General features: G+C 34.5%; 1 protein-coding gene and 1 non-coding gene across 2 annotated transcripts; both read left to right on the top strand.

Annotated features, from left to right (window-relative positions):
• Positions 1–2,519: 2,519 nt before the first annotated feature.
• LOC111436683 lies at positions 2,520–2,923 on the top strand. Its single transcript, XM_023074417.1, has one exon. The coding sequence runs from the start codon at positions 2,564–2,566 to the stop codon at positions 2,825–2,827; it is 264 nt and encodes an 87-aa protein (XP_022930185.1). The 5' UTR covers positions 2,520–2,563; the 3' UTR covers positions 2,828–2,923.
• Positions 2,924–21,651: 18,728 nt separating this feature from the next.
• On the top strand, positions 21,652–21,732 carry TRNAL-AAG. Its single transcript has one exon. It is a non-coding gene; the product is annotated as a tRNA-Leu (tRNA).
• The last annotated feature ends 3,449 nt before the right edge of the window (positions 21,733–25,181 follow it).

The raw sequence follows: 25,181 nt of genomic DNA, 5'->3' as shown, positions 1-25,181 counted from the left end.
AAAAGTAATTTAGGGTCACTCTAGGAGTAGCTCAACAAAATTTCATGAACCCAAGTTAAGTTATATATAGGTCCCATGTTATTCAAGAAAATATTGTATCCTTGCTCACGGACACGATTAAAAGCCTACAACTAAGTTAATTATTCTGTCTTTAAACTCAGTCTCCAACTTTTTTTTTTTTTTAATATTTTGACTATGTTCCTAATTTTATGTTTTTGATATACACACGTACCTATGTTTTAAATGTCTTATTTTTATTTCGCAAAAATTTTTACCATATTTTTCAGTCATGATTCGTACTTAGAGAATCCTCGAAAATTGGGTCCTAAACTTCGACTCATGAGATAGGGAGCAATGTTGGCAATTTTCCACGACACCCGTCTTCAATGCACACCACACTATGACACATGCATATGCCATGGAGTTGCTTACTTAGATCGGGATACCTAAAGGTACTGGAGTGCCACACTACATTCTAAGACATTTTTTGATCTTCCAAGAGTGAACATCATTTTTGCAATGAGTCATATGCCAACTTCGAACATTCGTTAGTGTCTAATTGACACTAAATTTGGTGAGCTTACTTTTTTCACTTATAGACTTAACTCTTCGACATTCTTGATGGTAACATCTCTTCTATTTTTGCTTACATCTAAGCTCAATTTTACCCGCTCTTCTTGATAAATAAGATAATGTATTATCCTCCTGAATCACATGTTGAAACTTATCTTTCTCTTTTTTTCACATGCCCCAATGGACATCACCTGTGTAAAGATGCCCACATGGCGGGATGGGTCTTCGTCCTCTTCCCCACGAAATTTTCCGTTTATTTTTACAGGAATCAAGCTTTTCATGACTTTTTTTTTTTTATCCTAATGTCAAAAACATTTATTATTACAAAAATCAAACAAACGACAACCCGCCATAAAACCCATTGAAACTTGGAAGATACAAAACTTATTACACTTTGGAACTGAATAAGTCTCTTGGAAGCGGGGCGGGGATGGGGTGGGTCGGGAATTGGACGAGGACGGAAAATATTATCCCCATCTCCAACCCCATTTATCTAAACGGGGAATCTCCAGTTCATTCGGGGTAAAGTCTCCACAAGGCCTCGACCTCGCAGATTAAACAAATATCTCTACTTGCATGCGCCTTTTATCTATCCTCACTTGTGAGAGTCGCAATTTACTTTCTTCTTAATATAATCGTACACGAAAATGACAAACTAATCCATGAAATCAAGTGAGTCAGATTGATTATCATAAAAAAAAACTTTGAATTTCGAGATTCAAATATAGACTTCACTCGATTATGTGAACCAGCTCTTTTTCCGCCTTCATAAATGTGAGGGCCATTGGGTTGTCACAGTTGAAATAATTTTCAAAACTGAAAATGACAAACAAACAGACCAAATCAAACAGAACCATTTGGTTTGATCTTCAAAACTCAACATTGTTTTTATTTCTCCTTCTTTCTCTTTTTTAATGATAAATTTTGAGAATTTCATTTATTTTTAAAAAATAAAAATAAAATAAAATAACTAACTAAACCGACACGACATAGTAACCAAACTTCCCAATCTGTCAAAGATAAAAGGGTAAAAAAATAAATCAATTATAAGTAATTTTAATGCTAAATTAATAAAAAAAAAATTATATTGTATTTTGACTAAAAAAATATTCTTAATTTTTAAAAAAAAAAAAATTAAGAATAAAGTTTGTTTGGTTGATACCCTTCAACTTTCGAGCTAACATTAGTACTATGTTTAAAAGTACCCGTAAATTTTTTTATAGTAACATTTCGTAGTTAAACGTAGAATAGGTCATATCTATACATAGTAAAATAATTTACTGATTTACTGGATTGTTACAATGGATTCTCTAATTTTCTTATATAGATCAAGGAGAATCTATTGATTTACTAGTTTGATACCGTTTGATCCAAGAACACCATGTGATCCTACACATCTTTAAACACATGAGGTCGTGACCATATAGGTCACAGTGGCATTCAACCTTTTACATTTGTAAAAAGAAAGCTAAAAAGCATTCTTACCATCAATATATGAACGAAAACCGGTCTACTGACACCTTAAGATTATCGATGTTCTAATGTTATTTTGAAAAATTCATGAGTATTTTTTAAACGTGGTATTGACGATAAAACCCGGTTGATATTTATTTATTTATTATGATTAAAAAAAATTAAATGATGATAAAACCCAATTGGGCAATGTGGGTCCCCCATCTTTATTTTTGAAACTTCCACCATGGTCTTGATTGATATTGATAACATATCCTTAGCCATGGCCCACCACCATCATCCCCAACTAGCATCATTCCCTTAAATTTAAAATAAAATTAAAAATAAAAATTAATTAATTATTAAAATTAAAAATAAAAATAGAAAAACAATCTTGAACACTGCACATGGGTTGCCACCAAACTAGATCATGCTCCTTTAATCTCAACCGTCCATATCCTCCATCAACTCTATATAAAAACCCATCCTTTGGAGTGAAAAGAAATTAGGTGCAGAAATCAAGGCCAATTTCCAAGCTATGGAGAAGAGCAAATCCTTCCCCAAGTACTCGTCCTCGTGCTCGGGCGAGTTCAGTTTCCAAACCCGATCCAACTCGTACAATTTCAATGGCCCGACTACAAAGGCTACTGGGTTCTCGACCTCGACTGATCCCGAGCTTCAAAGGAAGAGAAGAATTGCGTCGTATAATGTTTTCAACATGGAAAACAAGGTCAAGTCTAGTGTAAAGAACAGCTTCAAGTGGATCAAGACTAAGTTTAGCGACATTCGCTATGGTTTGTGAGTTTTTTTTTTAATAATTTTGGTCGTTTGTGTAAACCGTTTGTGATTGGCTGTCTCTTTGGGTTTCTCCATGCAAATATATAAAGCCCTTTTTTTTAATAATAAATCTTATAAAAATGGATCATAATTTCGACCGAATATCGATACTCGACAGCTCGAGTAGCAACCCGCAAAACGGGAAGCCATGAAAAAGGTAAACTAACCAGTTAGGCACATCGTGATCGGGAGGTCACGATCCCTATTTTCTTGTTTTCTCGAGTTGAATTTTATAAAAATCGAAAATTTTAGTCAGTTCATAGGTTGACATATTTTTTTGTCGGATCAACTCGACAACCCGAAATTTTAGATGGGTTCAAAAGATTTTTCCGACTCAAAAGATTTTAAAGCAGAAATGCCAAAATAAACTAAACAAATCTTCTTAGAAGAACTCAAACGAGGTAGGTTTGGGTTTCAATAAGGTCGATTTTCAAACGAAAAAAATCGAGTATAATTAGTCGAGTCTAGATTTAGCAGAAACTAAACGAAAAAAAGGTTAAACAGGCGAAAAATACAGGCTTGTAATCTCGAGGTCCTAGGTTTGAAACGACCTCGAATTCTTTATCCTTCCAAACAAACCGTCAGTCGATTTGAGGCGATTCCATTATAAGTTTGTAACGATTGGATCGGGTTTGAACCGTCTACATCCAAGACTAACTCGAGTACGGAACATTGAAACGAAAGTCGAATAATATAAGCTTGAAATAGTTGGTAAAATTTAATGCAAGATGTGAACGGTGCGACTAAAGGTTGCCTTCAATAATATTTTCGTCCGACAAAGTGTTGCATATGGTTTAATAATGTTTGTTGTTAAAATAATAATTAATGGAGTATTTACATCATTTTTTTTAATATTATATATAGAAATAAAAAAAATTAAAAAGTATTGAAATTAATATATAAATAAATTTAAAAAAATAAAATAAAATAAAAAAGAAGAGAGAAAATCAACCCCTCCTCCCTCTGTACTTAGTGTTCGAATCTGAGAACAAAGAGTTGTACCAGAAATCAATTCATCTTCTTGGCTAGCAAAGTTACGACATCATTTGATAGTAATCACTCGTGTGCATCAAGGTGTTCCATGGCTCGTTAATTCTCTCTTCTATGACATTATCTACACTACACGGCAGTGTCACGTGGTTTTGTGACCATTCGTCTCCGTCTCTCTTTCATTCCCTCTCATTTTTAGTGTTTTTATGTTTTGTGTTTTGGTGGGCAGAATGAGGTTGTTGGACTTAGTGAGAGGGGGGACGAGAGTGTCCTTGAGAGAGGTTGCCCGAGAATGCCAGCGTTAGGGTTGCTGGCGACTAGTTAATAATTGTTTTTTGATATATATATATATATACATATATTGTAACCGTTATATATGAGTAGTTAATAAGGAATTGAAACATAATATTTAAAAAAAAAAAAAAAAAAAACAAGGTTTATGGTACCTACTCTAGAGTCCGCTCCCAGCCTCGACTAACTCCTTAATTATCTAAAAAACATGGAAAATATGGAGTGGGTACAAAGACTCAATAAATAGCCTACCTATAGGCTCTTAATCGTATCCTTAAGATATGCTAGTATACCACACTTAATCATTGTCCTGTTCTTGTTCCTCTCCCTAATTCTCGTTCTTCATTTTTGTTTCTTGAGTGGTACCTAGCAAACTTCATGTCTTGGCGTACTTAAGCATGAGTACTTTGTGGCATGGGTGTATGATAAGCGTATTTAATACATGTTCTCGAGGTAGTCTCCTAATTACTTGAAAATCAAGGACTCGCCTCGAACTCATCTTATTTTAGGGTTAGATCCAAATTACTTTAAAATCAAGAGCTAACGTTTCAGCTCTTCTTGAGTAAGGGTAGCTTTTTTATTATTTAAAACCATGGGCTAACGGCAGGAGATAGCATCTTGATTACCTAAGCAAAACTTAAACTTTTAATACCCAGTCATGTCATGGTATGTAATAACGTTTAAGGATTTAAAGGAATTTATTAAACTGTTCAATTCTTGAGGTTATTTGATAGAAGCTATCTAGCCCTCGTTTTCCTTATATCATGAACATTTCATAATAATAAGCATAATTCATTTGAAGTATCATAAGGTCGACTTTGAATCTTGGTTATGGATCATTAGAGTAACTTTGTTCTTTTCGATAAACCTTGGTTTAATGTGCTTAGAACCTTTGAGGTCTTGTATAACCCTTATGAGGTCATATAAAGTCTTTTATATCCTTGAGAAATCCTTATGGTCTGAGAGTTTCTTAAGGTCATTGTAGGGCATTTTTGTCATTTATCCCATTTACTTGGTTTAGGTTCTCGTTCGAATAAACATTTTGTTTTTGTAAATAGGATTTTCTTAAATCTTTGAGTCATTTGGAGAATTTTTGAGTCTTGAAATATATTACAAATCTTTAGGGACATTCAGATCATTTAACTATAAATTCTTGATTTAGTCCGTAAACGTACTCCAATTCCAATGACTTTGAACCTTTATATGAACTTTACAAATCATAATATATGGTCTCCGGCAAAATTTATCACATTTTGAGGTCATTTGAGTTGTGAACCAAGGTAGTTTATCATATGGGCCTTGTGGTCATTTTGTATCGATACTTAGTTTAGCTACTTATCCTTATCCAACAACGATTAAATTTCATATATAGCCTTAACATATCATATTATGTCTAACATTAAAATTTCATGAGAAACTAAGTTCGTTTAGTAAGTTATTTTAATGTTACTTGATTTTCAAGAAAAACGCTCGGTTCAGGTCCTTAAATCATGGTTCTTTGCCTACTTCTTCCTTATATCCTTAAATCATACTTAAGTTAAGGTCATATTGCATTTGAAGCGATTCGTTCGAGTATTTAAGGAAAAATCTAAGATGGCTACTTACCTCTTAGTCAGTGTGGCCTCGATTTTTTAGCTTTTGATATCTACCACTATAGGGTCCGAGTGGAACCCTAATAGTGGCCGAATTTCTTCTAACATTTAGATCTGAATCTCTCTTGTGTGAATCTAGTTCTGAAATCTCAATATGTTCATCTAGGAATAACTCTCCATAGGATCCGTGAAGAAGTTTGGCCAAAACCTCAATCCGAAAGCGGAGATCCGAGAATCATCCAAGAACGTTAAGTGATTTTCCGACGCACAAATCTCATTTTGTGTTGAAACAAAATTCAATTTAAAAAAAATAATAATACCATAACATAGCTTGTAACACAATCTAAAACTCTGACGAAGGAATCAACGTGATCTGAGTTCATAATCGAAAGATATGAAAAATGAGAAAATGAAGAAATCTGATCGGAAATTGATTCTATGTTGAGGGGGCCAGGGACCACATAGGTAAATATAGTAGCTTCGAGCACATGGGGTTACTTCTCCCAAACTTAGAGCAACTCTATGACCCTCTAAAAGGATCTGTCACTTAACCCTTCATAGAGGATGCATAGTCTAGTAGATGCTATACTGTCCTACCATATCTCAGTTTAGGATGCTGGTTATTCACTACATAATGCACGAAAAGTTTCATAACCATAATGACATGTTCACGAGACACACGAGTTAAAATATGTTACGAAATATGACAAAAATGTTGGATTATATAAATTAACCTCGTAGATAATGTATACCATGATATTTTAAAATTATTATATGCGTCATCCTAATCTCAGTAACCGAGTCCTTACTCGGTATTTTCAAATACTCATCACGTTGTTATTATTATTTCTTTTTTTATATCTCTTTTAACTTATTGTTTCAATTATTTGTGTTTTGTGTGTGATTTTGGTTTTCCTTTTTTCCATTTCTTTATTATTCTTTTGTTGATAAAAAATTGTTTTTGTCTATTAATCAATTTTAAAGGTTTTATAAAGGAGTTCTCATAAAAGAATTAATTATATTTAATTTTTAAAATAATTAGTAAATTATTTACGATTTTATTAAAATCATTTATTTTTCAAAAATATAAAATATGTAATATAGTATTAATGTGTAAAAATTAAAATTAAATCAAAAAAAGTTTATATATTATTGAGAATTATTACGTAACTCAAAAATCTAAAATTTAAGATACATTAATAAAAATTAAATTAAAATTTAATTAGATAAATTATTTTAATAATCTGACTAATAAAAATAAAATAGCTAATCATCGTTAAATAATGTAATAAAATTGTTGAAAATACTTTATTTATATGAAATTCTGATAATATTTTTGTAACACCAAACACAATTAATTGTATGTAATTATGGTTTAAGAGTATATATGGTTTAGTTTATTACATATAATAGATATAGTCATCTACTATATATAAATTATTTATCATATAGTTACATATGTACGTATGTTACCGTTTACTCTATATGTTAATTACCCTATATAGTTTTAGTATGTATAACTATTGAGTAAACTATAAATATACAGTAGTCTCCATAACCTAATATTAATAGGTTAAATTAGTTTTGGTATATGTGACAAGTGAATAGAGGATGGGTAGATGAATGAACCGAAGATCACATTTGAATGAGAGCACGCTTAACTGCGGAGTTCTGATAGGATCTGGTGCATTAGTTCTGGTATGATCGCACCCGACATGGAATGCGCACAAATTGCATTTAACGCATGATCGGGGCGACGGTGCACGCACGCACGTGCTCGAAACCATCGGCGAGGCCCATGCAAACACGTCAGGGAGAAGAAACGCGATGGGCATGAGCGTACGAACGGAGGCGGTTGCCATTTGGAAAGAAAGGAAGAAATTGAAATAACGAGTAAAAAAAAAAAAAAAAAAGGGTGCAACACGAGAACTTCTCAAGTGGTCACACAACTTAGTACTGCTCTCGCCCAAGCACGCTTAATTGCAGAGTTCTGATGATAGGATAGGTAAGAAAAACTTAAACAATGTGCACTTTTCTTTTCGCTAATCAATCATAAGAACTTCATAGTCGAGCGTGCTTTACTTAAAGTAATTCTATATTGAGTGACCTCCGAACAATTTTTCAAAAGCATTTCATTTGAAACATACTATTTAAAAGAAATCATTCCGTACTCGTTCTTATTTGACAATGAAGCGAGCTTCATGCAATATAAACATATATGAGAAAAAGTTGATAGGAATCTAAATGATGAGTATCCATATGGGTGAGATTTGGCAGACAAATTGGAGACAGCATGATGAAATTGGTGACCCAAAAGTATGCATTCTTTGCACTTAGGCGTGCAACTTACTAAACATTGGCCCTTTGATTTCAGACATTATATTATATATATATCCATTTCACCTCATTCTTCTTGTCCCCAAGATTGGATCCCATTTATGCTTTTTAAATAAAGCTACTCATGTTGTGGCCTCTAATATTGAATCCTATTATGTTCATATATATATAAGAATCAAATGTAATTGAATGGAAATAACCTCAAAGAATATTTGAATGCCTTGAAGAAAATTGACAAGACTTCTTTTTGAAGAATACTTATGAAAGAATATGTACCTAGTAAAATTATATGCCCCGTGTAAATTGATATTATAATAACGATAATTTTTATTTTAAAAAAAAAAGAGGTAACGTGAATATTTTATAAAAATTTATAGACAGGGATAAGATTTTGGTTGAGTCACGTTGAGACATTTTTTTAGCCCTAATCAAATTTTTGGGCTAAGTTAGGTTTGGTTGTTCGAGTCATTTATTTAATTTTTTTTATTTTAAAAATAAAGTCGGTCACTACATGCATATCATGATTACTTAAGTGAAGAAAAAAATTCATTTTGAACAATTTATTTTATATCGGCTTCTATAGTTGATGTCGTCATCTATACATGGAAGTCTTACCTTTATCTGGGAAAAATAGGAAATGGGGTTTGAGTATTTAAAAATACTTGTAGGTGCACTATTGGGGTTGAGAAATGCAATCACATGCAACCATGGTTCATGGTGAGACCTATCTTTTTGTGACTGTTCTTTAAGTTTTACATTCTTTTTTGGGTAGGGTTAGACGCATAGTACTTTTCTATACAGGATTCATGCACAAGCACATGAATCCACTAGGCAGACTCGTTGTATACATGCACCCTAGGCTTGACTATGGGTTAGCGCACATTCACCTCGTAATACTCATAACATAACAAATAATTACATAAAAAATGATATAATCACAGAGTACATGTCATTCATACATCATTCAAATCATCTAATTAAGATCAAAACGGCGTTCCAATAGTAAATCCACTTAGTTGGCTATGCTTCTTGCTCCTCGAAATTGAACTGCACTTATGGGGTCCAATGACATTGTATTGGGACAATTTAAGGAAACTAATTCACTTAATGACATCAACTAATCCAACATTTTAGCTCAAAAACACTTTATATTTGCTAAACAGTAGCCATAGTGACCTTAAATGCTCCAAAATACGTCAAAACAACTAAAAAATAATTTAAAATGGTCAGACGATGTTCGAAAGTGAAACTTAAGCTAAATATACCGTTTAAATCGAGCTGGAGTTGAGAGAAGCTATCGAGCCAAACGCAGGGGGATGGCTCGATTGAGCCACACGCGAGTTGAGACGTGAGAGTGGCTTTGCATGCTCACCACACGTGAAGTAATTAACTAATAATGAAAATAAAAAAAATGTTGGGACCTCATGCATTATTGTGTTCATGCAATGGGGGATTACCCCTATTTCTTCACGATAGTACGGACGCGTACACTATTAGGCATGGGAACGTTCATTATGTTTATCATAATGTTTTCGTGATGATCGTTATTCCTAACAGGTGTTCGACATAAACAGCTCCCAGAGAATGCTCGCCTGACTAGAAAGGTCGCCTAGGAGGTGTGTGAACCAACTAGTGGGTCCACGCTTGCACATGTGGACCGTGTGTAGAAAAATTATGTACACATCCCAATTGCTCGTTAGGATAGCCGCCATAGGAAAATAAACTATTATGATAGGTCTCATTCATGAAATTGTATGTGTTTGCATTTAACCCTAATAGGGGTCACTTACTGAGTATTTGTTTAAATATTCAAGCCACGAGCTACTTCTATTTCAATTAAAGACAAGGAATTTCTGTAAGGCTGACAATGACATCGCAACTCGAGACCATGGCACATGCATAGGGTAGTCACATTTATTTTTCTTAGATGTAAGTTAGAATATGATGTTTTTAGTTTAATCGTTCATTTATTTTATTTAGTTCTTTGTTGTGTCATTTTAAAGATGCTTTCAAACATTTTACATCTGTGACTGTGTTTTACAAGAGAAGTTATGTTCTATGAAAGTTTAAATGAGGTAATTTCGTGTTTAATGTTCATGATATGCATACAATAGCGACTTTAGATTGAGTAGAAAATTTAGGGTCGTTACATCGACATTCTCACGGATAAAGTGGAAGTAAATGTCAATATGCTTGTTGCATCTATGAAATACCAAATTCTTCACCAATGCAATTACAGATTTATTGTCAACGATGAGATTTATCGACCGTAGCTCACTTTCAGTCACTTCACTCAGCAATTTTGTCAGCCACAATGTTTAATATGATACCGTAGCTAATGCCATGAATTTGGCCTCGAGATAATGCCACAATTTGATGCTTCTGAGATTGACAAGAAATGAAATTTTTGTTGAGATAAAATACACTTCTTGCAATGTTTTTTCTATCATCTATATCTCCAGCTTAACCACTTGATGATGCATCCTAATAGGCTTTTCCATGTACCACTTACTATTCCAATCGTATATGAAAGGTCTTGACAAGTATGAGTCAAGTCCTTTAGACTTCTAATGACAACCTATGGTGGAATTCACCAAACTTCCTCCAGTGTCTTTCTCGAGCTATAACTTTACTTCGGTGGGATACTTGATCGGGTTGCACTCTTGCATTTTAATTGTGGCAACACTTTCTTAACATAGACGGATTGATTTAGCATGATACAATCTTTCTTTTGGCCCAACTCAATACCGAGGTAGTACGTAGGTAACCCGAAATCAGTCATCTCAAATATTTTCATTATTTACTACCTCAACTCTTTGATGTTTTTCACATTTGTATTAGTGACAGTCAAATCATCAACGTACACAAATTATGAATGTTTCAAGTCCATAACTTCTTGTATACACTTTTTGCTCTTTCGAGCACTTCTTGAAACTAAGATTCTTCAAGCTCTTGTCTAACCATATGTTCCATGGTATCGATGTTTGTCATAAACCATAAAGGGCCTTTGATAGCTTGTACAATTTATGCTCTTTAGTTTTGATGACGAAACCTTCGAGTTAGGTGGCGTACACTTCTTCTTGGAGGTTACCATTTAGAAGGCTAATTTGATGTCCAAGTAATGGACCTCTGACCCGTGTTGAGCTACAAAGCCAAGAATAAAATTTACAGTGTTGAGTTAGCCACTAGCGTGAAGACCTCCTCAAAGTGAATTTCTTGTCGTTGCATGTATCACTTCTCAATTGAGTCGTACTATTTGCTTGATGACTTTTCCTTTATTATTCTTTTTCAGCTTAAACACTCATTTCAAATGTATGGACTTATGACCAAGCAATAGGTCGGTAAGTGCCCATGTCATGTTTTTCTCGATGGCATCAAGTTCTTTTTTCATTGTCTCATACTATGTCATCTCAACTACTACCTCACGGTAAGTTATCAGATCCTCTACAACAAGCAATACTACATCATCAGGATCTAACCCTTCTTCGAGTGTATCAGTATAAATTGTAGGAAGACAACGAAATTTCTTTGGTCCACTGTTCGTTGTGGATTCTCCGGTGCTCTCGCCTAAACTCTCTTGTTTTGAAGAACTCGTCAAGTCTTTTGGTGACACCGGTAATGACGTTGTGGACTTGTTGGTGTTAGTGTTGGTGCATTTTCTTGCTCTATCGCACCTCCCTCATCTTCTAGAGGTGTGAACTCCACAATAATCAATTTCTTCTCACCGATGCTGCGCCAATTCCACTTCTTTTCTTCTTCGATTACGGACATATTTTTTCTCATTAATTTTCTCATGTTGAGGGTAATACAACTTGTGTTTCTTAGTCTCATCCTCTACGCATAAGTACACCATCTTTGTCTTTTGTTATCAAGCTTTTTTATATATTGTCTGAAAATCTTAATAATGGCTTGTAAAACAAAAGACTCTTAGATGCTCACGTAAAATTTCTTACCGAATCATACTTTGTTGGGGGTACTAGTGCCCAACACCTTTGTCGTCAAACGGTTTAGAAGGTAAACCACCTGTAGTATTGTGTTGTCCCCAAAAAAAAAAACATTGAAACTTGGATGCTTTTGAGTAACCTTCTTGCTATATTCATTATGGAAATGTTTCTTCCTTCGACCATATTATTTTTTTTGTGGAGTGTACGATGGAGTGAGTTGATGCTTGCTTTCCTCTATTCAAAACTTTGAGAAATTCTAGTATAAGAACTCACTGCCTTTGTTAGTGTGCAACGCTTTTAGCTTGTGGTCAGACATGTTATCAATGAATGTTTTGAAATTTTTTGTAATACGCAAAGTAATTAATACCATAAAAAAAAATAGGTGTTTAAGGATTTTGGAAAGGATCGAAAAGGAAAAAGTACGCGTAAAGGGCAAAAAGGTCATTTTGCCAAATTGTAAGGAACTTCCCAGATTTTTAATTCCACCGCAGCAAAACAATTTCGTCTGTTACACACTAGTACACATGACATCAATTTCAAGTTCAATTTTCTACATTTTAGGAACTTCCTGCCACCATTGGAAACTTTGCATGAATAGAGTCTTTGAATATTATATATAAATATATATATTAAAGATCTCATTTTCTATTATTACTATTATTTTCTAAAAAATTTAATCGGACAACATTCTTATGTATTTCTTCGGTAAATAATTATCTTTTGGCCAATTTGAATCAATGACTCATCATTCCTTCTCGTTGTATTTGTTGGATGATGGAAGTCCCACATCCGCTAGTTTAGGGAATGATCATGGGTTTATAAAATGCTAACTATAAAGGGAAATGAGATCGAGACAAGATTTACCGTAATCCAAACCAAAATCTCTCTCGAGGTAAATTTGCAATCTACTTGTGAAAAAACTATTTTCATTTTACTCCAAGTAAATCTAACGTTGTTTTTGTTGTTCTATTTACTTTTTCTTTCTAGTAACTTTGATGAGCTAAAGGGTTGGTTGAGGAGAGATAACTAGAAAGGAGAGATACATGGATAGATGGGTGATTATCATTTCTTTTTCTTTATTTATTTATTTTTTTATTTATTTATTTTTTTATTTGACTATTACAAAAGTTATTTTTTTAAAAAAAATATTAACTATTTCCCTCCCAAATATATTTTTGAACTTCTTTATTTTTTTTAGTTCAAGGTATTTAATTTTTTTTTTTTAACTTCTTCAAAAAGTTTAAAGATATTATTTAAACGACTAAAAATTAAAGGATATATTTTAGACTGTGAGATCCCATCGGCTGGAGTGGAATAAAGCATTTTATAACGGTTTTAAAACTTCTCTCTAGTAGACACATTTTAAAACCGTGAGACTTACAACGATATGTAACGGATCAAAATGGACAACTTCTGTTCGTAGTAAACTTAATATTTTATTAATCTAGGCTTAATAATTTAATTGTAAACAATAATCCATATATTATTGAAAAAAAAAATCAATAGTTGTTAATAAATAAATAGAGATATATATATATATATATATAGTTTTTCAAAATTGGGTTATAAAATGTTATTTTGGAAATAACAAAACTTTTAAACCATCGCTTTTGGAATAATCTTTAAAAAAGGAAAATGTGTGTATATATATATATTAAAGAAAGTGCCTCAATTTTCCACTACCGATAGACCGTAAGAGGAAGGAATTTCCTTATTTGGTCGATGAGATTGGGAACAATAATAATATTCCTTTATTTTCTTCCTCCAATTCACATTAGAGTGCATTCTCTTGCATCAATTCTATCACTTTTATTCTACAATTCTTGTTCGATTGTTATTGATGTTGAGAAATAAACAAATTTTATATTCTTGGTTCCTACCCATTATTTTATTTTATTTTGAACATGTGAGAAGAATTTGATTAGGTTAAAAATAGTTAAAAAAAGATCGACTTATTATGGATAGTCAGAGTATTTTTTACCTATTTAGTTTAATTATTTGGGAAGATTTGTGTTAGTTTCTATCTCTATTTTTTTTTTTTTTTTTGGTAAAGTTACTAAGGTAAAGTTCTAAACTTTAATTGTTTTTGTTTCTGACTTAGTTATTCTTCTATCAAAACCTAATAATTGGCATTAGAGTCATCACTAGGAGGCTTTTCAGAGTAGCAATTTTTTAGTGATCAAACAGAGAGAGTATAAGTGAAGACAAAACTTTAACAGAGATCCCTCATTTTGATGGTCACTATGATCATTGGAGTGAGCTGATGGAAATTTTGCTAAGAGCAAAGGGTCTATGGAGTGTGGTAGAGATTGGTTTATCAGAACCAAAGGAAGGAACAATGCTGACTAAGACACAAAAGGGTCACCTTGATGATGCTAGACTCAAAGATTACCGAGTAAAGGATTACCTCTTCCAAACAATTGATTGTACTGTCTTTGAACAAATCTTGGATCGTCGCACAACGAAGATTGTTTGGGACTCAATGAAGCGAAAAATCGGTGGAAACCAAAATGTGAAGAAATCCCTTCTTAATGCATTAAGGAGAGAATTTGAGATCTTAGAGATGAAGAAGAATGAAAGTCTCACATATTATTTTGCAAGAGTGATGATAATCTCCAACAAGATGAGAAGCAATGGAGAAGATATGCCAGACAAGAATATTGTAGAAAAAATTATACGTACCCTAACTGAAAATTTACTTATGTTGTAGTATCAATTAAGGAATCCAAAGATACTGATAACATGTCCATTGATGAATTACAAATTTCATTAGTGGTGCATGAACAAAAATTTCAAAGATCAAGTATTAATGGAGAGGAACAAGTTCTAAAAGTTGAAGGTCGAATGGAAATAAGTAACAGAAGAAGAGGAACTTACAAGGGCAGAAGACGCGGAAGAGGGAGATCAATTTTCAACAAAGCAACTGTTGAACGTTATAGATGTCATGACTTAGGTCATTTACAATATGAATGTCCAAAGATGAATAAGGAAATGAATTATGCAGAGCTGGAAGAAGAAGATAAAATGTTGTTAATGACTCATATGGAAAGACATGAAGCAAAAAAGAGTATTGCTTGGTTCTTAGATTTTGGTTGCTCAAACCATATTTGTGCTGGTGAAGATATGTTTTCAAGCTTAGACAAGACATTTTCACATTGTCAAGCTTGAAAATTATACAAGTATGAAAGTTACAAGAAAGGGTACAGTGAAATAAACTTTGCATGGGGTTCGTTACACTATTAGTAATGTGTATTAGGTACGTGAACTAAAAAATAATCTCTTGAGCTTGGACAACTACAAGAAAAAGGAGTAGCAGTGCTATTTAATGATGGTGTATATAGCATTTATCATCAACAAAAAGAAAAAATAGCAGAGTCAATTATGAGCGCAAATCGGCTGTTTATTTTGCGTACTGAACCATCTACCACAACAAATGAAGGAATATGCCTCCAAGTTTTAAATATGGATCAGTCAACACTTTGGCACCATCGTTATGGTCATCTCAGCTACAAAGACTTGTGCACCTTGAAACACAAAAACATGGTGAAAGGCTTGATGCAAATTGTAGCTCCAAACACCACCTGTGAGGCATGTATGAAAGGCAAGAAACATCGATTTCCATTTCCAAAAATGGGTAAATGGAGAGCAACAGAAAAATTGAGCCTATTAGGATCGATACCAGTTGTTAGCTCTGATACCAATTGTTAGGATCGCTCGACAACGCACACACTCGATCAAGATCAACACAAAGAACAGGAGAGAGAAAATACAAGGAGGAATGTTGGCTACATTTTATTATTGATGACTTCAAGTATGTACAACAAGAGAGAATACAGAGAATGAAGAAAAGTACATTTTGAGAGCAATGCCTAATGGGGTGCATATATGGTTTCAATTTACTCAATATAACTTCCAAAGATTTAAACCTACGAGATATAATCTAACAAATATATCTCTATCAAATTTTTAACAAATATCTACCATATATATATCTCTATTAGATCTTTAGGAAATATCTTTCAAATATATCTCTACCAGATCTAGGCATCAGGCTCCATATCTCAACAATCTCCCACTTGGAGGCTGATCTAGTCAACCAAAAATTTCATTCTCAATCTGTACCATACCACTTGAGGCTTTGTACAACCTCAATGTTCCAACATCAACACAAAATGTTTACTGGATTCCTTGCATCCTCTATCTTCTCCAAACACATCATCATCTTCCACTAACCTCTAAGAGAAATGGTAACGCCATCTGAGTTTTGTCTTTGAATGATAGACCGGATTCCTTGCCAACTGCATGACACTCTAACTATCTACCTGAAGAATCTTCTTGCGCTGCTTCTTGCCTAATTCTTCTAGATAGTCTGTCATCCATATCATCTCCTTTCCAGCTTTAACTAATGCCACGTACTCAACCTCAGCAGATGAAAGAGCAACGCATTTCTAAAGCCTAGACATCCCATCATTCGTACCTTGCTCCTACTTGGTTGTATCCTCCAACTGTAGGGCCTCATCAAGGGGCTTTCCTTCCCATTCATTAGTCACCAACCGATAGTGTAAAGAAGGTACACACCTATCTGGTACTCTGATGGCTCTAGATGATCTTTTCAACATCTGCTCAAGTGTCACTTGCTCTGTTTTTGGTTCCTCAGCAACAGTCTCAGAAGTTCCTTGAGTATTCATTACATCACTAGGTGAATCTTTCAGCAACTCAACCTCAACTCCCGCTTGCTTTACCTCAGGTTCCACAGCAACAGTCTCAAGAGTTTCTTGAGTATCTGCTACAACATCACTAGGTGAATCTTTCAGCAACTCAACCTCAACTCCCACTTGGTTCGTTGTCCCGGTACTTTTCTTCAATTCTCTAACAGTCTTTGTGAAGCTAACTCGTTTCTGCTTACTCATAACGCAGTTTTCACAAGGACTCATATCAACAGATTTCAAACCTTCGAAAACTACTTTCGCAACCAACATCTTCATTTCTTTAACTCTCATATGATCAAGTCTATTATGCCACATACTTGAATTTGAAGCACTCTCCGCAACAACAGTTATGTTCATATACCCTGCACCGGTGTATAAGATTCCAGATTTTGTGTCACGTGCTACTACTATAGCACCCTTCACAATCTTCCACGAACTCTTCCCAAACTCTGTTACATAACCTATGCTATCCACCTGACTAATAGAGATCAAGTTCTTCTTGAGACTAGGAATATATCTGACATTTTTTAATGTCCACTAATTTTCTGCCGGAGTTTTTATGAGACATCCCCTTTTCCTTTGATCTTCAAATCTTTGTTGTCGACAAGATACACCTTTTCGAAACTTTCATATTTGAAATTTCGAAACACCTCTTTATTTGGAGACGAATGAAAAGATGCACCTGAATCCAAAATCTAGGATTCAATCGGACTATCCACGCAAAGTTAGAGCATCCTCAATGTCTTCTGCTGAATTCACCAAATCATCGTCATCTTCTAATTTGTGATTCTGCTTCCTCTTTGTACAATCTGCTAGAAAGTGACCTTTTTTTCTCCACAACTCCAACACTTTATGTTTGGTTTGTTTGGAGATTTTCTTGGTTCCTTGATTTTGATCGCCCATTATTTGGACCCTTCGATTTACTTCTTCCCCTTCGATCAATACTGAGAGCGTTGCTTGATGAATCTCCGATTTTTCGTTTGCGAATACTTTCGCTAAGAACTACATCTCGAATTTCATCGAACTTCAGTTTATTAGAAACTCGTGAACTGCTTATCGCGGCAACAACAGTATCCCACGACTCGAGTAAAGATGACATCAAAATTAATGCCTTAATTTCATCTTCGAAATTAATATCCACCGAACTCAATTGACTTGTAATCATATTGAATTCGTTTATATGACCAGTAACAGATCCACCTTCAGACATTTGTAGATTAAACAGCCTCCGCATCAAATACACCTTGTTCATAGCCGACGGTTTCTCGTACATATTCGACAGCATCTTCAACAAATTTGACGTTGTCTTCTCCTTGATAATATTGAACGCCACTTTTTTGGACAGCGTCAACCGAATCAACCCTAAGGCCTGATGATCCTTGAGCTTACACTGCTCTATGGTCATAGTATTCGGCTTCACCTCCAATAGGGGTTCGTGAAAACCTTTCTAGTATAGACAATCTTCAATCTGCATCTTCTAGAAACTAAAATCAGATCCATCAAACTTCTCAATTCCAATTTTTGAAATTTTCATCTTCACAGATTGTGGTGACTCTCGCCTCGCTCTGATACCAATTGTTAGGATCGCTCAACAATGCACACGCTCGATCAAGATGAACACAAAGAACAGAAGAGAGAAAATACAAGAAGGAATGTTGGCTACTTCAAGTATGTACAACAAGAGAGAATATAGAGAACGAAGAAAAGTACATTTTGAGAGCACTGCCTAATGGGGTATATATATGGTTTCAATTTACTCAATATAGCTTCCAAAGATTTTTAGACCTACGAGATATAATCTAACAAATATATCTCTATCTAATCTTTACCAAATATCTATCATATATATCTTTATCACATCTTTACGAAATATCTTCCAAATATATCTCTACTAGATCTAGGCATCAGGCTCCATATCCCAACAGGGTCTTGTTCATGCATATTTATGTGGTCCAATTTCACCAGCTTCAAGTGGCCATCAAAAGTAATTATTGTGATTTATAGGTGATTTTTCAAGAAAGGTATGAAGTTATTTTCTTGTAGAATAATCAGAAACATTTTATCATTTCAAATGTTTCAAAACAATGGTTGAAAAGAAAATTGGAATGTCTCTAAAATGTTTAAGGACAGATAGAGGAGGAGAATTCAACTCTGTAGAATTTGACGATTTTTGCAATGAAGAGATGATTGACTACAGCCAACATCCCACAGCAAAATGGAGTGGCCGAACGCAAAAAATCACATTGTGATGAACTTGGTAAGAGCTATGCTGACAGAGAAGAAAGTGCCTAAAAAATTTAGCCTGAAGCAGTCAGGTGGACGATTCACATTTCAAATCGATCACCCACTCTTGCAGTAAAAGACATGCCACCAGAACAGGCTTGGAACGGAGTGAAACCATCAATAGATTATTTCAAAGTTTTTGGATGTGTGAGACATGTTCATATTCCAGATGTCAAGAGAAGCAAACTGGATGTGTAACATGTGTTTTATTTGAAGTCAGCCGCGAATCCAAAGGCTATAGAGTATTTGATCCAACTACAAATAAAATTATAGTAAGTCGTAGCTTTCGAGAAGATCGTGAATGGGATTGGAAATTTTTTTAAGGTGAACTAAAATTGGACTGGGAGAAAATATTAAAATTGATGAGAACACAGTCGAAGAAGGAGAAATCACGGAGGAAATGCATAGAACTGGTTGCTGAAACAATTGAACCAGTTGCTAAAATCGAAGGAGGAGAAATCACTGAAGAAACGACTAGACTAGTTGCTGAAACAATTGAACCAGTTGCTGAAAACAATTTTTCAATAGCTGTTGCACCAAATTTGACAATAAGGGAGGGAAGAAATTGACATCCACCTATATGGCTAGTAGATTATAATTTCGGTGAAGGCTTATCCGAAGAGGATGAAGAAAATATGGCATTTGTTATGATTTCAGATCTTGTGAATTTTGAGGAAGCTGTCAAAAGCCCAAAATGAAGATTAGGTATGTATGAAGAAATCAAATCCATTGAAAAAAAAAATCAAACATGGAACGTGGTGGTTCTACTTGCTAGAAAAGAAAAAAAAAAGCGAAATGAATTTATAAGACCAAGCTAAATGAGTTTGGAGAAGTTGATAAATACAAAGCAAGATTGGTTGTAAGAGGCTACACACAAGAGCATGGAACCAAAAAGGTTGAAAACTCTATCAGTTAGATGTCAAATCAGCTTATATGGTGAGTTAAAAGAATATATTTTTGTTGAACAACCAAAAGGCTATGAGAAAAAAGGAAGTAAGAAGATGGTGTACAAACTCCAAAAGGCTCTCTAAGGACTAAAACAAGTACCTAGAACTGGTTTAGTGAATCCTACTTAATCAAGGAAAGATTCTACGGACTAAAACAAGTACCTAGAACCTGGTTTAGTGAATCCTACTTAATCAAGAAAATACAGTGAGCCGACACTCTTCATCAAGAGGAAGGGAGGTAAATTTTTATTGTAAGCATTTATGTTGATGATCTTTTATTTGCTGGAGACGATGAAGAATTATTGGAGGAGTTTAAATATTTCATCAAGAAAGAGTTTGATATGGTTGACTTAGGTAAGATTGGAATAGAGGTAATACAACGATTTGATGGTATTTTTATATGTCAAATAAAGTATGCTGCTAAAGTTCTAAATCGATTTGGCATAGAGAATTACAATTATATTTGTAATCCTATTGTTCCATAACAGAAAATTGGCAAAGACGAAAATGGTACAAAAGTAGATATAACTTTGTACAAACAATAGTGGGAAGTCTGATGTATCTCACAGCTACTCCTTCTGATCTCATGTTTGTTGTAAGTTTGATTAGTCGTTTTATGGCATGTCCAACACATGCAGCAGCTAAAAGGGTTTTAAGGTACCTGAAAGGTACGGTAGACTATGGTGTATTTTATAGAAAGGGAGGAGGTAGTGATTTAATTGAATTTACTAATAGTGACTATGTCGAAGCATGGAAGATAGCAAGAGTACTTCAGACTATGAGTTTATGATGAGCGGAGGAGAAGTAGCTTGGTCTTCTCGTAAGCAGCTTATAGTCACCTTATCAACCACAGAAGCTGAGTTTGTTGTTGCTAGTGCCTGAGCATGTCAAGTTGTTTGGATAAGGAGGATACTCAAAGAGATTGGTCACTCTCAAATAGAAAGAACAAAGCTAATGTGTGATAATACTTAAACTATTAAACTATCCAAAAATCGAGTTCTACATGGACGTTCCAAACACATAAGAGTAAGATTTCACTTTCTTAGAGATCTTACAAAAGAAGAACCGTTGATTTATTATTTTGTAATACCAGAAATCAACTCGTTGATTTTTTTGACAAAGCCTCTAACATTAGAAGCATTTCGAACTTGGTGTGCACAGTTTTTTCTAACTTGAACTAGATCGTTTCTTTTGGATGGAGTATTTTTAGGTATTTAGCTTAACTATTTTGCAAGATTTGTGGTGGGTTAGTTTTTATTTGTAAAGCTATAGCCGAGTTCAATCTTCAATAATATTAGCACTTAAACTCTAATGGTTTATGTTTCTGACTCCTTTTATAATAGTTGTCAAATTCAAATAATACGTCACCCTCGTCCCTTGATAATTGAAGAATAGGTTCTGCGGAATTGAAATTCCATTTTATGTTTTCAAATTTGTAACAACTCCACTTTTTATTTTGAAAAAAAGTTACCACTACGTGCATGTCATAACTACTATCATGGACGTAAATATTCATAAGTTCATGGCAAACATAATCATAAAAACAACATAATTGAAAACAAAAGAATAACATCTCTTATCAAAGTTTTGAAATAGATGGGAGTGATAGATGACCGGAGTTAGACAATGAAGAAAACATTTAATGAATCAATTTTTTTCTTAATATTTCAACATATGGGTCACTAACAACATCAAAGTTGAGATGGCCGAGTTGGTCTAAGGCGTTAGATTAAGGTTCTAGTCCGAAAGGGCGTGGGTTCAAATCCCACTCTCAACAATTTAATTTATGTACCTATGATAGTGTCGGGTGGACTTTTCATAGTGTTACCTCTCAATGGAGAATAGGTTGAGAGGTTGCGACTCTCACATATCGAACATATAAGGATACACCCATCTGACCCTCTTCAAGCCACATGAGGGTCTAAATAGACAAGTACAGGATGTGATGGTGCATGATCCAACCGACCATATAAAGTGGGTATTGAAACTAAGATGAGGGTCTAAATAGACAAGTACAGGATGTGATGGTGCATGATCCAACCGACCATATAAAGTGGGTATTGAAACTAAGATGAGGGTCTAAATAGACAAGTACAGGATGTGATGGGTGCATGATCCAACCGACCATATAAAGTGGGTATTGAAACTAAGATGAGACATAAGAAAGATAGAGGCAACAAATAGACAAGATGAGCTCTCTATTGCACATACATGTATCACAATCAAGGTGAGTTTTGCAAGATGAGTGTCTTAGATGACTTCTTTTGAAATAAGTCTTTCAAGGTTAGTGTCGGTTTCCACGGGTGTGCTGACATTGCGCCACGCCCATGTTTCAAAATTTGGTATACGCACCCATTATCCTATATAGAGCCTGTAAATGATATGACATGAACACTGATTTTGACATATGAGTTTATTCTCGATGATATGATTTTGACATATGGGTTGCCTCTTGCCACCATTCTATCGTTGTTACTTTATAATCTTAGTCTTCCATTTTGGCTCATGCCTTGACCTCATACAAAGTGTGTACTTGGTCGTCTAAAACTTTAGGAGTGTTTTAATGGTACTTACCCTCTCAATATACACGTACATATAGGGATGTACACAGATAAGGCCAACATATATCGACTTTGATTAGGGAAGTGATGCCCAAGGAACTTTGGAAAGAGAAATATCTCGTTTATGTATCATACTTAATCATTTTCATATTGTCTCATCGTGTAAAACATTACGACTAACTCATCATCAGTCCGTAACTCTATGACTCTCAATCTAGAAAGTCTAGAAAACCTATCAACTTAGTGTTTTAATACCAATCTATAATGCCCCCGCTTTTCCAGGAACTCGAACCATTGACCATTACTTACTGATGTGGAATAATAAAAAAAATTCATATATTTAAAATAATTAAACTCGTGCATGCACATTAGAAATTTGATTAAAATATTAATAAAAATTTCAGTATTACCGAAGACAGAAAGAGACCACCAACATACATTATTACAAGTTCAAATTATTAAAATATGTGAAATGCATGATTTCCCTAAGGTTCTTTTGGTCTCCTGAATTTTCATCGTCATAGTTCTATATTGTAAGCCCTCAAAGTGCAACCCCAACGTCAGTCATAAGTTCTCGTAAGGTTCATGCACACTATAGTTCTACCAACTGTTTAGGTACTACTGCAGACCGCTCCCACTCTCGACAGGTTCGCTAAGAGGAAATTAATTGAAAAACTCCATAATAATCCCAAAAGAGTATAGTCCAAAATTGAGTCAGGTTTACAATTAAGGACTAGTTGGCGAACCCCTAATCGTCCCCCATATAACCACATAAATAATCATGCCCACGAATAAACTAACTATCAAGGTATTACTATAGATCCATAGCACTCATGATAGGTTCACTAATAGGAAATTAACTAGCAAACTTCCTAATAATCTCCCCAAAGTACAATCACAAACCATAAGCAAGTTTTATAGTTATCTAGGTCCTTGATAATCGAGCTAGGTTTACGATTAAGAGCTATTTGTCCCCGTATAATCGCATAAAATCACATTCACACAAATTATGAATATACACATAGCATAGTAACCTAAACATGGATATCTAGCATGGTTTCAGTTTCAACGAATCAGAGCTCAATTCATGTATTTTTCGAAAAACATGAATCATAACGTTTAACATGCTCTTACATGCATCAAACCAACTCATTACATCAATGCACTATCTATGGTTGACTGATGAAGAGAAATCAAAGTCCTTTGACGAGGTCCCACAGGTAGAAGATTCAACCATATGGGAACAAGTCATGGATGTTGATTTTAGTGGAGATGTAGACTCTAGCAAGAGCGCATATGGATATATCTACACTATAGATATCTTCACAAGCAATGCTTTGAAGATGTATTTTCTGCATTCTCTATGTTCTCTATTACTGTACATACTTGAAGTCATCAATATAAACCTATAGTCAATATCTCTCCTTGCACTTTCTCTATCTTGTTCTTCATGTTCTTCATCTAGATCGAGCACGTGAGTTGTTGTGCGATCCTAACATATTACTGTCTACCAAGCTCCCTTATCGTTTCATTTGAAGCAATTTACGAGTATATGTGGGTACATCTTTTTAATCTCTAGGGTACATCATTTATCAAAGTTTTGAAGTAGATGGTACTCACTTGTCCTAACATAAGGACTATGACTTAAAAGAGGAAATCTAACTATCGTGACTTTGTTTCCACGACCTCATCAGCTGACACCGTCATCCAACCTGGGGAAGCCTTACCTTTACCTGAAAAAATATAGTAACTAGGTTTGATTATTTAAACATACTTAGTACGTAGTCCCACTATTGAGATAAAAAATTTAATCACATAGAATCATGATTCCTAGTGGGGTAACTTTTCATGACTATTCCTTAGGCTCTACTTTCTCTTCTTTGTAGGGTTGGATGTGTAATACTTCTCTATACATGGTGCACTCACACGCACATGAATCCAGTATACAAACTCATATAAGTAACTCCTAGGCCCTACGACGAGCTAATGCATCTTCACGTTGTTAGAAACAAATGCAAGGAAAGGAGTGCTTGTTGTATCATGGTGTACATGTCTAGTACAAAATTTGTGGCTAGAGGAGATGCAAAGCTTTAAATCCAACGCCTAGAGTTCCAAACCCGCTAATCCGAGAAGATTTTTTTGTGAGAATTTTAAAATTTTAAGCTTCAAAATCAAGGTGGTCCGAACGTTTGAAGTTTGGTGGAAGCTCCTTTAAATTAGGAAGCAAGGATAGTCGTTTGGGACAAGAATCAAGCAATGACAGGTCTCCAATTGTGAGCTATAAATGTTTCCTTTTTGGGTATCCTTTCGTCGAGTTTCTTCTCAAATTTTAGGGTTATAGTTCATCTATTCCTACTCATTGTAAACAAGATTACTCCAACTTTTGTGAAAAAAATTGAGCGTTGAAAGTGCCCGAACACATCTTTGCAATCCAGTTACCATCAACACCAAGAGAGCAAGGTGCATAAATCGAATTCGTGCCTACACACGAATTCGTCCCCTCCAATCAACTCCATCCGCTTTCTAGACACTAAAGGAACTGTTCTTAACAAGGTCACAAAGGCCAACAAGCTCGAAAGAGACTTTCGTTTTCAGGAAACAATCAAATGAATTGGGGGTAACTTCCCATTCCTTTTCTCTAGTTCTTTTCGTCTCAAATAAACCT

This window comes from Cucurbita moschata, unplaced genomic scaffold (genome assembly GCF_002738365.1).
Source record: "Cucurbita moschata cultivar Rifu unplaced genomic scaffold, Cmos_1.0 Cmo_Scf00058, whole genome shotgun sequence".
Classification (NCBI taxonomy): domain Eukaryota; kingdom Viridiplantae; phylum Streptophyta; class Magnoliopsida; order Cucurbitales; family Cucurbitaceae; genus Cucurbita; species Cucurbita moschata.
This window is presented reverse-complemented; position numbering and strand designations above follow the sequence as displayed.

Coding starts and splice junctions, on each gene's coding strand:
- LOC111436683 (XM_023074417.1), top strand. CDS start 2,564: ATGGAGAAGAGCAAATCCTTCCCCAAGTACTCGTCCTCGTGCTCGGGC.